At 45.6% G+C, this 14,002-nt stretch overlaps 6 protein-coding genes across 6 annotated transcripts; 3 read left to right on the top strand and 3 right to left on the bottom strand.

The window, feature by feature from the left end:
- Window positions 1-608: 608 nt before the first annotated feature.
- Window positions 609-1,747, top strand: AGABI2DRAFT_119665 (hypothetical protein; the record flags this gene model as incomplete). The annotated part of the gene is made up of 3 exons (XM_006462764.1): window positions 609-964; window positions 1,022-1,058; window positions 1,124-1,747. 3 exons carry the CDS (start codon window positions 609-611, stop codon window positions 1,745-1,747), a joined length of 1,017 nt encoding a protein of 338 aa, XP_006462827.1.
- A 1,820-nt stretch (window positions 1,748-3,567) lies between these two features.
- AGABI2DRAFT_119664 (hypothetical protein) lies at window positions 3,568-4,794 on the top strand (the record flags this gene model as incomplete). The annotated part of the gene is made up of 3 exons (XM_006462763.1): window positions 3,568-4,176; window positions 4,310-4,717; window positions 4,774-4,794. The coding sequence occupies 3 exons, from the start codon at window positions 3,568-3,570 to the stop codon at window positions 4,792-4,794; spliced, it is 1,038 nt and encodes a 345-aa protein (XP_006462826.1).
- Window positions 4,795-5,148: 354 nt separating this feature from the next.
- On the bottom strand, window positions 5,149-8,430 carry AGABI2DRAFT_186679 (hypothetical protein; the record flags this gene model as incomplete). Its single annotated transcript, XM_006462762.1, has 13 exons — window positions 8,212-8,430; window positions 8,017-8,158; window positions 7,546-7,968; window positions 7,083-7,495; window positions 6,794-7,034; window positions 6,706-6,740; window positions 6,474-6,654; window positions 6,238-6,424; window positions 6,126-6,187; window positions 5,758-6,074; window positions 5,554-5,694; window positions 5,431-5,493; window positions 5,149-5,259 (listed from the first exon to the last, which is right to left on the bottom strand). The coding sequence occupies exons 1-13, from the start codon at window positions 8,380-8,382 to the stop codon at window positions 5,149-5,151; spliced, it is 2,487 nt and encodes an 828-aa protein (XP_006462825.1). The 5' UTR covers window positions 8,383-8,430.
- Window positions 8,431-8,559: 129 nt separating this feature from the next.
- Window positions 8,560-10,306, top strand: AGABI2DRAFT_137466 (hypothetical protein). Its single transcript, XM_006462761.1, has 4 exons — window positions 8,560-9,156; window positions 9,208-9,539; window positions 9,594-9,773; window positions 9,835-10,306. The coding sequence occupies exons 1-4, from the start codon at window positions 8,735-8,737 to the stop codon at window positions 10,227-10,229; spliced, it is 1,329 nt and encodes a 442-aa protein (XP_006462824.1). The 5' UTR covers window positions 8,560-8,734; the 3' UTR covers window positions 10,230-10,306.
- A 596-nt stretch (window positions 10,307-10,902) lies between these two features.
- AGABI2DRAFT_193909 (hypothetical protein) lies at window positions 10,903-12,597 on the bottom strand. Its single transcript, XM_006462760.1, is given in 4 exon segments — window positions 10,903-11,030; window positions 11,041-11,104; window positions 11,155-11,764; window positions 11,816-12,597. The coding sequence occupies 2 exon segments, from the start codon at window positions 12,382-12,384 to the stop codon at window positions 11,155-11,157; spliced, it is 1,179 nt and encodes a 392-aa protein (XP_006462823.1). The 5' UTR covers window positions 12,385-12,597; the 3' UTR covers window positions 10,903-11,030; window positions 11,041-11,104.
- Window positions 12,598-13,044: 447 nt separating this feature from the next.
- Window positions 13,045-13,903, bottom strand: AGABI2DRAFT_73029 (hypothetical protein; the record flags this gene model as incomplete). Its single annotated transcript, XM_006462759.1, has 2 exons — window positions 13,045-13,272; window positions 13,331-13,903. Coding segments are annotated over 2 exons (801 nt in total), but the record flags the coding sequence as incomplete, so codon positions are not given.
- Window positions 13,904-14,002: the final 99 nt, after the last annotated feature.

Here is a 14,002-nt window from a genome sequence, read left to right as displayed (position 1 = left end):
AAGTTGGCACATTTGAATCGAATATTCGTTTCCATACAAATCAAACCGTCTCTAGCATTTTGTGACGGGCAGGTGAAGGATATATGTCTAGTCATTGAGTTGTTATAAGACCTCATTTAACCCGACAGCTATCATATATCATACATAGTTGACAGACAAACATAACGATTAGGCGATATTGGCAGTTTTGACTGCTCCCGTGAACCCGAGGAACTAAAACCAGGTTTCGATTCAGACTATCTCTGGCACGTTGCTGGCACGTAATATCCATTGCATTTCATCAAAGAATGCAGGTCTGGGCGTGGGGCTCGTCCATAAAATCGATCGAGTCGGAGCTGGGAGCACACCAGTAGCCACTTTAAGGCCCTTCGAGCCGTTCTTGGCTGTTTATTTACTGTGGGTTTAACAGCTTTTGTGATAATCTATGCGTTTTTGAGGTAGGCGGTGATTATGTTCAACGAAAGTTTAGGACAAAAGGCGATAAGATGTTGGGTTCATATCATTCCGAGTCCGACGGCAGTACCCGGCAATCAACTTCTCCATCAGCTTCGGTGCGCGGAGAGAACGTTCTCTCTCATCGTGTACCATCCACCAGAAGGCCGTTAGGAATGTCGACTCCAATACTTTCTGAAGAACAAACGCTCAATCCCTCGTATACCAAAGACCAACCATCCTCTTCATCGCCATCGGAACATTCCTCAACTGAACAACAACAACCCACTAGCCACCCATCTCAATCTGAAGAAGATCCTTCTTCTTCTTCTTCTTCTGTGGTAATACCTCCCCTTCCAAAAACTTGGTTAACAACTCCTACCGAAACGTATCTTCCGAATCTTCGGAAAGAGCATTATGCGATTTGTCGTAGGACTCTTGAGTTGTATCCGGATAGTCGTATTTGTGGGAATTGTATGAAACCTGCGAGACAGGTTCGACTCAAGTATTGTGTGGAGTGTAGGGGAGCAACGTAAGTGTAACATATTCGAAAGATGTTCATAAAGTAAATCTGATTTTTAAATCGTAGATATTGCTCTCGTGAATGTCAACGAGCCGATTGGAAGGTATTCATTTTTTTGCCAATTGGAAAAAAAATATCTCTAATAAAAGCAATTGCATTCCTTCTTAGCTGCATAGATCTTTATGTGTTCGACTCACCGATACTCGTGATACTCTTCGAAAAATGGACGAATTGAATGAATATTTCGAAAAGGAAGGACTTCCTCGGTGTGTCAATCGAGCTCCTGCTGGTTTAACATGGGTCGACCTCAATGAATGTGCACGAAAATGGATGATCTATCACGAAAAAACACTCTTCTTCGCAACCGTCCATGCACTTCGAGTTCCCAACAGATTCGATTTCACGCATTTCCGATCTCACATCGTTTATATCTGCGTTGGTTGGCGCGAAGATAATGTCAATAAAGAAATAGGCAAATATTTTGGAGTGATTGGAGCGGAAGCGTTTTCGAGAAAGGAAGCTGCGATTTTGTTTGGATATCCTGTTGATTTTTTTGATCCGGAGGGGTTGAGAGGGGATGATGAGGATGAGGAACGAGGGTATTATGATCCTAGGGAGTTGCATTTGAGAGGAGAACCGATTGCGAGTATTGCTTTGGCTTTGGAATGTAGACCTTTGAAGCAGGTGCTTATGATACCGTATTCTTGCTTTTTGGAGGAGATATGGTTGTTGCCTACGATTGATTGGAAGGAATTCTTGGAGAATAGGATCAATAATGGGAAACCATTCTAGGTGAGTTGGTTGGATTTTCGGATCGATAATTTCTGGTTACTAATGTTTCGTTTTCATCGTTTCACAGATGTCGTCAACTGGCCTACCGCATTTCTGGAAAACGCATTGGATATGTATTGCATGTCAGGTCTCCTTTCTTTTTTTGTTTTGTTCCTTGTCACAACATTTTGTATGATATATGCCAGTTGAACTCTGTATCCTTTTTGTTAGCCAGATTTTCCTGTACTGTGTTTCGATTTTTGATTAGACAATGTGACGGGTTCACCGCCATTCAAAAGGAGTCGGTGAAAAGTTGCTCAAAGGGGAAATATGAAAGAGACAGTGTGGGTTTCTCAGCGCCTGATCGTGAGCTTCGATTATCACGCCGAAGACTAACCAGTGCTATTGAATGTAAAGGTGGACGCGATTTCGTCGAACATTTGGAAGACAAAGAGATTCGAACAACCCTGCATCTTCTAAATCCCGGACGTCATCGTTCTTTTTTGTCTTCTAATCTTCGCGGGTCCGATTAACACCGCTGAAGCGATATGTTTGATCCACTACCTACCCAATGTGGACAGATTTCCGTAAGAGTAGACATAAAATTCTAGATATAGACTAGACTATTTTGCACCAACGGATCTTGGAATAGCGACTAGTTGGTTTAGTGGAATTTCCAATATTTTTTTTAGTGGAAAATCTGGATTTCTAGGGCTTTATGCAAAGTGATCTAATCATTGATGCGCATATAAAAAAATTTTGTCGCGTTTGAAATTGTGGCGTCTGTAAGCGGGTCCGATTTTTACGGAAGATTTTGGGGCGCACAGATTCCCATGAGAAGACAGTTATAATTTCAATAGGAGGTGGAGCAGCGGACGCAGAGGAGACCCGGGCAAGAGACAAGCAAGAAACACTGGGCGCCAACTTCACTTGGATGATAGAGTAGCGACGTAATCAGGGCAGAATTCATTGTACGTTATCGACCCTAAGTGTTTTTTGAACCGCCACATACCACACTTGAAGTCGTCTGGAAACTTAGACTGCGGTCTTGTCTGGTGTCCGCAGCATTCTTTGACAGCAATGCAGACTGAAGATAGACAACCCTAATGTCAAATATCGAGATCCAGACCAGTGGCATAAAACAAGAAAAACTCCGGGATAGAGATTAGCCACCTGACTGTACAAAGTTGACATAGCGTGACCTCTACACGAAGACACTGGACAGGGTTGGGTTTCTTAGCTTCTGAAGCACGCATGGCCGAATTCTAGCCGAGTTCACGGGGTTGAAAGCTTGTGGGAAACTTAAACCTGTCCCAGCAGAAAGTATACAGATCGAGAACGTGTGTTGTGCAGACTCGTTAGTAAAAGTCGAAAAGCTAAGACAGGAGTCTAAGGGATGAAACGTTTGAAGAACTAAGCAAGTTTGAGGCTGAGAGATGATCGGATCGATGCGTAATGAGAGTTTGAGGGAAGGAGATGAATGGCCGATGAGTGTATATAAATAATTACTCGAGTATTATTTTTGTGATGCAGCTGGTACGAGTGCTGCCAGGGTTGCCAGTGCACAAGATATGCTGCCGATGTCTCTCGATTTCTGACCTGCAAAAAGACCGTTGGACTGACGGACTACGTTCAACACAGGGTCAATTTAGACATTGATTGCGGTAGGCTGCGCCGGTGATTGGACGATTCCTGAACCAGCAGAGGGTCGGTGCATGGAATCGACTGCCCGTGTTTGAATTTGAACAGCCGACGGCCGGGGGCTGACAAGGAAGCCTCGCCGGTTGTTTATCACTCGCCAAACTCGCCTTCTTCCTCTTCCTTCTCTTTATTTTATACCCATGCAAGCCACCTTCGACAACAAAATAAATCTCCTCTCAGCTCACATCCGTTCCTCCGTCGATGACTCCATCCTCTACTCCATCAGCACAACTCATAATCTCTGGGGGCGAACTGTGACGTTACTCAAAGATGCCAACCCTGCACCTGGCAGTTCTCCCGTCGTTGGCGCCATCTATTGGAGAGAGCGTCTATTCATGGTTCATGGTCACAGAAAACCTATAGACGATATTAAGCGCAAGACTCCTGGCTTCGTACTCGACGCAAAGCCTACTCGAAACGGACAACATCGGCGTACCCAGAGTCAGGTGTCCAAGAAAGAGGACCTTAAAGCACCGAGTAGGAAACTTAAGGGTACCAATGACAAGACGGAGGGTCAAGATAGAGATAGCAAACGGAAGCGATCCAAGTCGGTGACCATTGCCTCCCCGCCCATCATCGCCTCTCCATTGCAACAATCTTTCGTCCCTCTCGCCCGCAATCCTTCTGTCTTCCTAAACAAAGTCGGCCTAGGTAATTGGTGGCGCTCAATGTCGTGTATAACTCGCTATTGGCGTTGGGCGTCAGATAGAACCGAGTATGAGATGACGTACCATCACGAACACTGGAAGGTATGTTATGCATCGCCACGGTCCCATCACCCTATACTTTCAGCATCCCCATCAATTCATTTATTCCTTTCTATCACAACTCCCACTAGTCCTTTTCTGTCCTTCATTTTACTGATTCTTCTCTCATATTTAGGCCCTGACTATTTTGGACCACGAAAGAAGACATCATTCTCACCACGAGAAGAACACCATAGTTCCCAAAACTCGCATCCGGTGTTCTACCACTAGCGCCGGCCGTAATTCTTCTGGCTCTGACGATACAAATCGTTCTAAACATCAACGTTCCGTCAGTTTTTCTTCTTCGCCTTCGACTTTGTCAACCGAGAAAGTTCCGGAAGACGATTTGTTCGGTGGGACGATAAGAGAGGAAGAAGACGAACTTGAGCATGCAGCTGCAAGTTTAAGTATACCCTATAGGAATCATTTGTTTCATAAGAACAAGTCTCCAGTTTTACACATTCAACCATCGTCCCTCCTTCAGGACGAAGTTTTCTTGATCTTGGTGTTTATATATTCGGAGACGAAAAGGCAGGATAAAACTGTGAGTCTTTTTTTACACCTTCAGGTCTCGCCCTTTGTGTTGACGGTTTTTCGTAGAATAGTTCAGGTGGATGGTAAAAACGCCACTCTGAAATATTTTGCCAATTTTTTTTGTATCTTGGAACACTCTTTTTTCGATCTTTCTCATGAGGACATTATTTTCGATCTTTTTTTTTTGGAATTTCTTTTTTTTGGCATCAACATCTCCATATCATGTGCTTTTGATCGCATATATCTTGTATTTTTTTCTTTTCTTTCGGCTCTATCTTGGACAAAGTATCACGATGCGCGCATTTCATGTAATTTTCACGAAGCACGAGTTTATCTTTTTTTTTGGGTCCATAGTACGGTGAATAGTGTTTGATATATCCTCCCCTGTTGTTTGCATTTGGAATTCGATTTTGTGTACTATGAATGACTGCCCTCGAATTTTTATGATGATGCGAGGCTTACCCATTCCCACCTCTCTCTATTTCGAGGCACGTTGGCGTACTTCCTCCAATTGTCATAACCACTTGAACGAGCGTATCGTTTACGCCTGATCTTGCAGTGATAGCTCTTCACCGTTTTACAATATATACAACCGAGACCTACAAACCTAAGTCTATGTCATACTTTACCTCCATGCAATCAAGACTTATCTCCTCCAGTCACAGCTTGCGCACCCGCCATACTGAAATCAGGAAAAGCCCCCACAATCGATTTCCCACTGACCAACTCCAGTTCTCCAACCAAAGTCTGTTGTCTATAAGCCAATCTGATATTCGGCACATTCGTCTGGAATTGGGAGTGTCAAGATTTCCGTAAAAAAAAAACTGCGGGGGGATAGTAGCCGACCTTTTGGATTTCATTGCCTTCAGAGCCTGGAAGGTACCAAGTGTCACCTATCCAGTGACGTTTAATTTCCATTTCGAAACCACTCTGTCTTACAGAGTTTCTAGCGAGCTCAGCTAAGGAACTTTGGGGTAACTTGTGAATCTGAAAAACGAAACATTAGCAACACTTGCGAAAAATTGAATTATCAAATTGATCGATACTTGCATGTGTCGCCACACTATATTCTTCCAAGAGAGGCTCCTTGGTAAAATGGAATTGTAAAGGATCATCAGTGCTTAAGCTGACATTCAATCCAGTCTTGAAGAAATCGGGTAGAGGATTTCGTTCATAAGTTAGAAAGAGGGCATTATTAGACAGAGGGCTCATTGCCAGTCCGATTTGCTTGAGATAAAATAGATATTGAAGCGCTGGAACCTTCCGCAACAAGATACCATGGGAGATGGAATGTGCCAAAAGGTAGGCAGATGCAAGATGCTCGGGATCACCGGCCTCCCCACAATGAGGTCGAAAAACGAAAGTGCCTAAGATGCCGTTGTTTAGAAAGATCAGACATAGAAGTTGTATCAACGCACTAAAGCCTCTCAAGCGTCGCCAGTTATTCAAACTAGCCATATTCGCATACATATAGTAAGTCCTGCCCAATGTGTCAGATTCGATTTGGCTCCATAAATGCTAGAGACAAACCAGTAGGAGTATGGAGGTGATTGAGCGAAATTCCATAGATGTGGAAGGGGGAACTTGCGATGAATGCGGCGTTCGATTTTGGATTCATCGTCAACGGTATCAAATCCTACCACGCGCTGAAGGAAGATGTGTAATTCGGGGTGCGTTCTTGGATCCTTGGTGACTTCGAATAGAGGACGAAATACGTCTAAACGAAAATTGGTATCTGATTCATTCTAGGGATAGGACCTACTCACTAATGATGATGTCCTCGAATTTGTCTAGCGAACCATTCGCCTTGTACACCTCATATAGACGAGGAATCTGGATGAGCCATCTAACATTATGGGAAAAGAGCTTGTTGTTAACAATCCATTTTGCGAGTTTATCCCATTCATCCGAAGAGCGTCCGTATATACTAAGTCGCCACTCGACATTCTACCCGTTGGTCAGAGTAAGTCTAAGATAGATAGAGTGCGCTGAATATACCTGGTATTTGCTTTGTTCCAAGTCATTCATCAACTCTGGAGATGGTTTAGTCACCGGTGTATCCTCGTAATCATATGCAGACACTTGCCTTGAGTCAATTCGGCTAGATATCTACCCTTGATTAAATTATCTGTCTTTAAAAATATCTCGCGCAGCCGTGATTCTCCAATTGGGTTATATTTGAGGTTGAATTTATCGAAGCGATGGAAAGAATCCTGGTGGGCGTGCATGTCTAGAGTGTCGATTGAAAGATCGTAAGCAGTTAGCTTCAGAGACTGGAAGACTTGTTCGAGAGTGAGTTCTTGGCCGTCACGGAAGATAACGACGTCCTAGAGGACAAGTCAGCGAATATAATGGCACAAAGAACGTAGGCGTACTTGTGATGATCGCTTCATCTTTGACTTGATGAAACGTAGGAGATGCTTTTGATTCATGCTGCTAGAGTGGTGGACATGGGTATCAACTTTGCGAAGGTTATAGAAATCCCTAAAGATCAAGGTAAGCGAGAAAGGAAAGGCCGCAATAAGAAGGCGAATGACCTGTGTGGGACGCTCTACCGACAAAATTTTGAGAAAGTTTGAGTGAGGAGGATTAAATGCACTAACCTTCATATCTGCTAGCTCCTGAAATTCGTTCAGCATACTATACATCGTGAATTTGCTCTGGAGATATTTCAATCTCCGGAAAGCAAAACTCTTCGTTGGACCATCGGATATGACCCCCAGAACATAATCCAAATCAATAAAGTACTCCCGGATGTCGGGAATATCGTAGGCAGGTTTCGGCATTTCTATTGTTCCCATAAATCAGAATCGAAGATAAGGATTTCGCCAAACGCACCTTTCCCCTCCAAAACTTCATAGACTTGGTAGACACCTTTTTGATCAAGTTGAAAAGACCACGGATGTTCTCCGGGAATTTCACAATCTTCGAAACGAAACCCATCGCCAAGCTCATCTTTGCTATGGTTAAGGGCCTCCTTGCTGTGCGGATGCCATGTTGGGGGTGGAGGCTTTGGGTAAATCTTCCAAGGCTTGAAGGGTAGCGCAGATGGAGACGAATTGGCTGAGGTATCCATATCTGGCCTAAAACCGGAGACTGTCGCATGGGTATTATCGATACCGGGGAATACACCGTCATGATCCCTCGGATCATCACCGAGACGTTGTCTCGATTTAAACATGTACTTGTCGCGGAGATCCAGGCACGTTTGGAGAGCCTGACGTTGATGAACCTGCTCAGCCAAAGCGATGGACAGAGTGGCTATTGGCGAGATCAGTAAAATGTGAATAAATCAATGACCGGACTCACAAGTGGGGATCTCGGTGGGTGGTGGCTCGTTGAGCTCGTCAAGAAGCGCATCCCCCGCTACGGAGCCATGCACAGAGGCCATGAGATTGGCGTCGGAATGGGAATCTGAGCCCCGTCGATGTGCCCAGTATTTCTCGTGAATCTAATGATTCATCTTGGGTCAAAAACATCGAAAACATAGAGGTGAAAATGCACCTGCTGTTGACTCTTTTCTTCCTGGTATCCAAAGAACCCATCCCTCGACTCCGGCATCGTAAGAGACCCGGAAGTAAGGTTAGGGGACATTGCACTAGCAGGGTCACTGCTTGGACTATCGGGAGCCATTTCCGACGTAGTGAAAGGATGGAAAGATGAAGATTTTGACATCTTGATATGGATTTCTATGAGTCATGACAAGGTCCGAGCGCGTCAAACGATTGTAATGTACTTATCATGTACAGATCCTCGTAGGCGCTTCGGTAATAACGTAGATGTTTTTTCCCACGATATATTTTGTTTTCCACGTCGGATCGACTTCGCTTGCAACCTCAAGGACACTGGAACCCATGACTAGCGAGGAATGACCTCTACAAGAAGTCTATACCGGCCCGTTCTCACTTGCTTCGGATTCGTTTATATGGCGCGAGAGCACTCATCTGTTCAAGAAGGCGACCAAGGCTCTCATGGCTCTCATGTTGCACTTAACCCTCCTCTTGATCGTCGGGGCTTTACTTTCCCTATGCAAAGCCGCACCTCGATCCAAAATGGTATACTAGATCGTAACGGCGTATTTTTTGTGTCCTTCGACGGAGTAGTGAACGTCAACTCGTTCCAAATCTCCGCAGTCTTGACCCACGATAATTTCCAATTCGCTGCTTGGTACACCTCTTCTCGCGCTGCAGTTCTCGCTCGTCGACAACTCCCGTCTGGAAGTTGGAGTACACTTCAGCTTCCTCATAATCTGTCCACCAATGATTCACATAATGTCATTGCTCTCGGAATTTCGCCGTCCGACGGAAAGATTCATGTCGCTCTGGATTGCCACAGCACACGAGTCTTTTACACCAGCTCAGAAACAAATCTGGCCACCAGTGGTGCTAGTTGGGTGGCCAGCAGATTTGGGTCGATCACCAACACCATAGGCAATCTAAACGTTGGAAGGTGAGCCAGTCACGTATGAGCATTCCAAGCACTTACTAAAAGGTTCACCAGTGTGGTTACCTATCCTCAATTCGTCGTTAATTCCCAGAACCGCCTACAATTCGTGTACCGGTCCGGTGTTTCTGGAAACGGTGCTACACAATTGGCTGAGTACAACAACGGAGTATGGTCAAACGTTGGCTCATGGGCATCTGCTTCTGGGACATACACTTCAACCAACGGGGCGACAAGTGGAGCTCGTAACCTCTATATTCACGGATTCACATATCATTCGGGACGACTTCACATTGCTGGGACCTGGCGCGAGCAAAATGGCGCCGTAATGTGCAACGGTGGCGGATTGACTAACCATGACACTGTATACATTAGTTCAGATGATCAAGGTATGCAGTGTTTCCCCCAACAATCTCGTATTTGCGTTTGACGTTCGATGTCAGGCAGGACCTGGAACAATAACGCTGGAGCTCGCGTAGGCACCTCCGGTTCCAACCCCGTCAATGTCAATACAGCGGGCCTGATTGTCGACCCTTTGAATGCGGATCATGGACTCATGAACCAAGAATCTCAAGACATTGACTCCTCCGGTCAACCACATGTCATTATTTCATATGTTCCAGGTGTGTAATCTCATTTACTTTTCGGTCTGTCGCAGTAGGCATGACAATACGATGAGTTTAGGTCGCTTCGGTCAATGTGTGACCAACTACGTGGCCGGTCGTACCAGTAATGGACGGGCATTCCACTTGTATCGCTCTTCTAGTGGCACTTGGACCAAAGTCGAAATTCCTTTCCCCTTGAACACCGTCGGCCGCTCGCAAATAGTAATTGATCAAGCAGATAATATTTATGTTGTCATGCCTTTCGTTCGTATTGTCACAGCCAGCAAAGCCTCGGGTTGGACAGATTGGACCATGGCGTACGATGGGGTAGCTGCTGGTTTGAATGCATTTGGAGAAGTTACAGTCGACAGGGCGAGGGTTGCTCAAGGTGTTCTTTCTATCTTGTATCAAGTCAAGAGCACAGGATCCACACCTTCCGTTGTGCATTTGATCGACTTCGAGTTGAACAGATGAATTACACCGGGAGGGGCTTGCTTTTTTAGCTTTTCATACACGTTTTTGTCTTTGATCAATTGTGAAAAGCGTGTGGTGATTTGTTAGCCTATTTGAGGTCTCGTAGTCATTATGGGATTCAACAAGAACCTGGATTGAGCTGCGTCCAGAGAATTGCTGCGCCCCTGATTTTTTTAATAATATTTAATGATCAACCTGTCCTGGCTCACGCCGGTACTCCCGCCATTTCTTGGCTGTTCAAACTCGCCGATCAACCTCACTTTTATTTTTGCCCCAACTTCGTGCTCCGTAGTGGGCGATACTATTCATCCGCTGTTGCACATGATGACCAGTCCAAATGAGAGGCCAAAACCCGTGCCGAACTGGGTTCCCAGTTCCTACTCAGTTCCTGGTCCCCCGCTCCCACTCCCCTTCTCCTCTTCCCACTCGACCACTCGCTGTCATATCGCCGTCCTCCAATACTTTTTACCTTACTGAACCCTATTTCTCCTATTAGTTACAACTCCCTCTTCTGGTTTCACCGCTGCCGTGGATATTATGAAGAACGAGAATTCAGGAACAGCAGCACCGTCCGGGTCTGTAGCCCCTCGCCAGCTTCGAAAGCGCGCTCCGGTTCGATGCGGAAACTACTCGCAAGTGGACCATAAACGTAAGTCTATCTGCAAGTTGCATTGAATTTCATCACTGACACGTATACACAGAGCGAACGTGTCGCATGTCCAAGAAGACCAAACCTAAACTACCAGAGGACCAAGAAAATATCTCTACCACCGCACCCCAAGAAGCTTCAGGATCGACTTTTTCGACTTTTTTCGCTGCTCTGCCACCATCATGCCCCTAACTCGGATGCCAGGGTCTTATTCTGAGCCTCGCCGCTGTCGACAACGCCAAACGCCGGTAATCTCAAGTAATGGCCAGTACTCACTTATTCAAACACTTCGTCAACAAAAAGGCTGCCATCGTCATGTCCGATTCGGATTACTTCCTCTTCGTCGTCGCTTGACGATTCGCTGAAATCGGATCCACTTTCTTCTCGTATTTCGGAATCTGAGCTTCCGGGGTCGACCTCCATGTTAAACTGGCTCTCTCTGGTCATGTTTTTCAACCTCTCTTGTGCCTCGTGCCCAGCCTTCCATTTTTTTCGGGCGTCTTCAATGGTCTTTGTTAGCTTGCTTATTCCCGTCCCCATGGTATCGATCAATTCATGTTCGCTCCCTCGACCAGGAGTAAGACAGTTCGTTTGGTACCTTTGCATGTATTCCTGCAACTTTTGAAATATCAGCTTCATTTCCTCCGGTGAATCTTGGTTCGTTTTGTGCGATAAAGAGAACAACTCTTCAAATTGTTCATGGACGTCCTTATAAACTTCGATCAAGGGTGATGCTTCAATCATCCGTTTTACTGTGTGCGTTGACTCTGATTCTCCGAAAATTCGCTTCATGTAGAGTTTATTGTGTTCGATTACCCAATCGACGCCTCGGAAGTGGTCTTTGCGTCCTGTCGGGTTTACGAGGGAGTTCATGTGGATGGCTTTTCTATTGGCATAAGGTGAGTTTTCGTCTTAGTAAATTGAATCTGATACTTACGCCAAGGGTTTAGGATAAATAATATACATATTCTCCAGGTAGCGAAGGATTTCTTGAGCGTAGCTTGCTTTGCCGCATCCCATAAAGTAGAACATCCACTCCGAGAAACATGAATCAAGACGACCAAAATCCCCGTGGTTCATGGAATAACTCGTTTCCTCGTAAAGGAGGAAATCTTTATGGTATGATTTCGTTTTTTCAAACACTTTATCTCGCTGGCTAGGTTTCTTTCGAAACTCGCGAGACAGATCGGGGCCCATCACGAAATTTTTGAGCATCTTGTTGGCGATTTCGATTAGCTCCTCCCACGTTGGGTTACTCTTAGCCCAAGCTTCGAGGGACGGATATTTGGGATAACGACGAGACACCTCCACGCGCCAGGCGTCAAGTCGCAGAACGATTCCAACTTGGGTTATAACCTCGTGGAGTTGCCGAAATGTAGGATTTGTGAGGATTTTGTTTCTTTCATATGGTCGTAGTCGAGAAATGTAGCTCATTAAATCCGTTGGTTCGCCATCGGATTCGGACGACTTGATGTGCCTCCGCCAAATAGCATCAGCGCAAGCCATTTGTATATCGAACCTTCCATGGCAGAACAAGTGGGATTGAAATCTCAGTCCGGGACTGAGGTCGCAAATTCTAGAGTCCTGAAGACTGTGGAGATGTTGGCCGCTCGATAGGTCACCATGTATGAGGAATACGTTGTTGCCTGGATCAACGGGATTGGAACCTGATGAGGTGGGTTCCCCGACATTTGATTGACGAAAAAGCTCTTCTAAAACCGTTGCCGTTTCAGCTGGACTACTTGGACTGGTTCTCGAAGCGCGAAGGGGAACTTGTGTAGTTTTTGTGAGAGGTATACATTCAACTTCCTCGGGATCTTCAAGTTTGCCTTTGAATTTCGCTAGCTGAGGTGGCCCGTACATGACCAAATCCTTGAGAAATTTCCACAAGCTGAAACGATCCTGAGTGGATTGTTTATTCGAGTCGAGGTCATAGTATTTTGGTGGTAGACTCCGGATAATTTGGGCTATAGTTGAAGGTATAGGAGGGTCCAATTTGAGCTCTCTAAGCCGATTGGAAAAATCAAGGTCTGCGCTCGTCGTAGAAGGGTGGAGGGGAAACATAGAGGCGGCCGTCAAGTGGACATGTGTATCTCCCATGTAAGACTCTATACTCGGGGTGGAGTGTATCAAGTCGACGTCCAAGTTATCGTAAGCATATGAGGCCAAAAAAGTAGACCCGAGGCGCTGCATCTCAAGAAATGCATCTCGAGATAGGTGTTTCATTGCTCGATCCATCGCCGAAACCGAGGCGGACACTCCCAGGTGTACCAGGAAATCTCGGGCCTGTTCAGGAACATTGCACGATTGCAGAAATATGCCCACTAGACCCTGCAACATATTACATCTCTGATTCGTTGCCTGCATCATGATGGAAATGCAGGTAACTTGTTTCTACACTCGACAAATGTGAGTAAATATCAAGTTCCAAAAAAAGTGATTATATGCTTACCATGCGTGATAACGATTGTCGTTGCGCTTCAAACTGCCCTCCAATGTCTTCGGGTTCATCCTCATCATCCCCGCTGTCGACTTCACGTGTTTGTTTTCGAGAACCTTTACTATCGCTTCTAGCCCTTTCTCGTTCTGCCCGTACCTCCTCACGACGACGAATAGCAACAAGGTCCGCCTCCAATAATTCCCCTACCAACTCCCATAAATCCGGTGCGTGGCTCCGTATATCTCCGATGATCTTGTCGATTGGATTGGATTTCATCTGTTCGGCGGTGATTTTTTCCGTATCAAATTGCAAGCCGGTTTGAATCCTCGTGAGATCTTGTAACTGCGACTTCACGTTCCGAACATGCTCTTCTTTGGCCCACTGTTTCATGGTATCCCGAGTCCGATCGTGGTGAGCCAACCATCCCAATAGACGAGGGAGGTCATCCACAAATTTGTCCATAAAGGGTGACTCTGCTATACCGGGTTCTACGAGCGAGCGACGAACAAGATTCTCGAGGGGTATGTTACTTTCATCGAGAGCTTTGATGATTTTGTAGAACGACTTTGGGTCGTTGGCAGACATTGGAGGAGTACAAGATAAGTGGGGGTTGTACGACTACATGACTACGTATATGACAAAAATTCGTATGCGTTCTCGAAGCCAGGGGAACCGAGAACGCAT

The sequence above is a fragment of the Agaricus bisporus genome (genome assembly GCF_000300575.1).
Source record: "Agaricus bisporus var. bisporus H97 unplaced genomic scaffold AGABI2scaffold_7, whole genome shotgun sequence".
Taxonomy (NCBI): domain Eukaryota; kingdom Fungi; phylum Basidiomycota; class Agaricomycetes; order Agaricales; family Agaricaceae; genus Agaricus; species Agaricus bisporus.
This window is presented reverse-complemented; position numbering and strand designations above follow the sequence as displayed.

What these genes read in the sequence shown, in the direction of transcription:
- AGABI2DRAFT_193909 (XM_006462760.1), bottom strand. Translation starts at nt 12,384, where the DNA reads ATGGCTTGCGCTGATGCTATTTGGCGGAGGCACATCAAGTCGTCCGAA. An exon ending in ATTTATCCTAAACCCTTGGC is followed by an intron (nt 11,765 to 11,815) that starts GTAAGTATCAGA and finishes TTATGCCAATAG; the next exon opens with AAAAGCCATCCACATGAACT.
- AGABI2DRAFT_137466 (XM_006462761.1), top strand. Translation starts at nt 8,735, where the DNA reads ATGCAAAGCCGCACCTCGATCCAAAATGGTATACTAGATCGTAACGGC. An exon ending in GGCAATCTAAACGTTGGAAG is followed by an intron (nt 9,157 to 9,207) that starts GTGAGCCAGTCA and finishes AAGGTTCACCAG; the next exon opens with TGTGGTTACCTATCCTCAAT. An exon ending in CATTATTTCATATGTTCCAG is followed by an intron (nt 9,774 to 9,834) that starts GTGTGTAATCTC and finishes CGATGAGTTTAG; the next exon opens with GTCGCTTCGGTCAATGTGTG.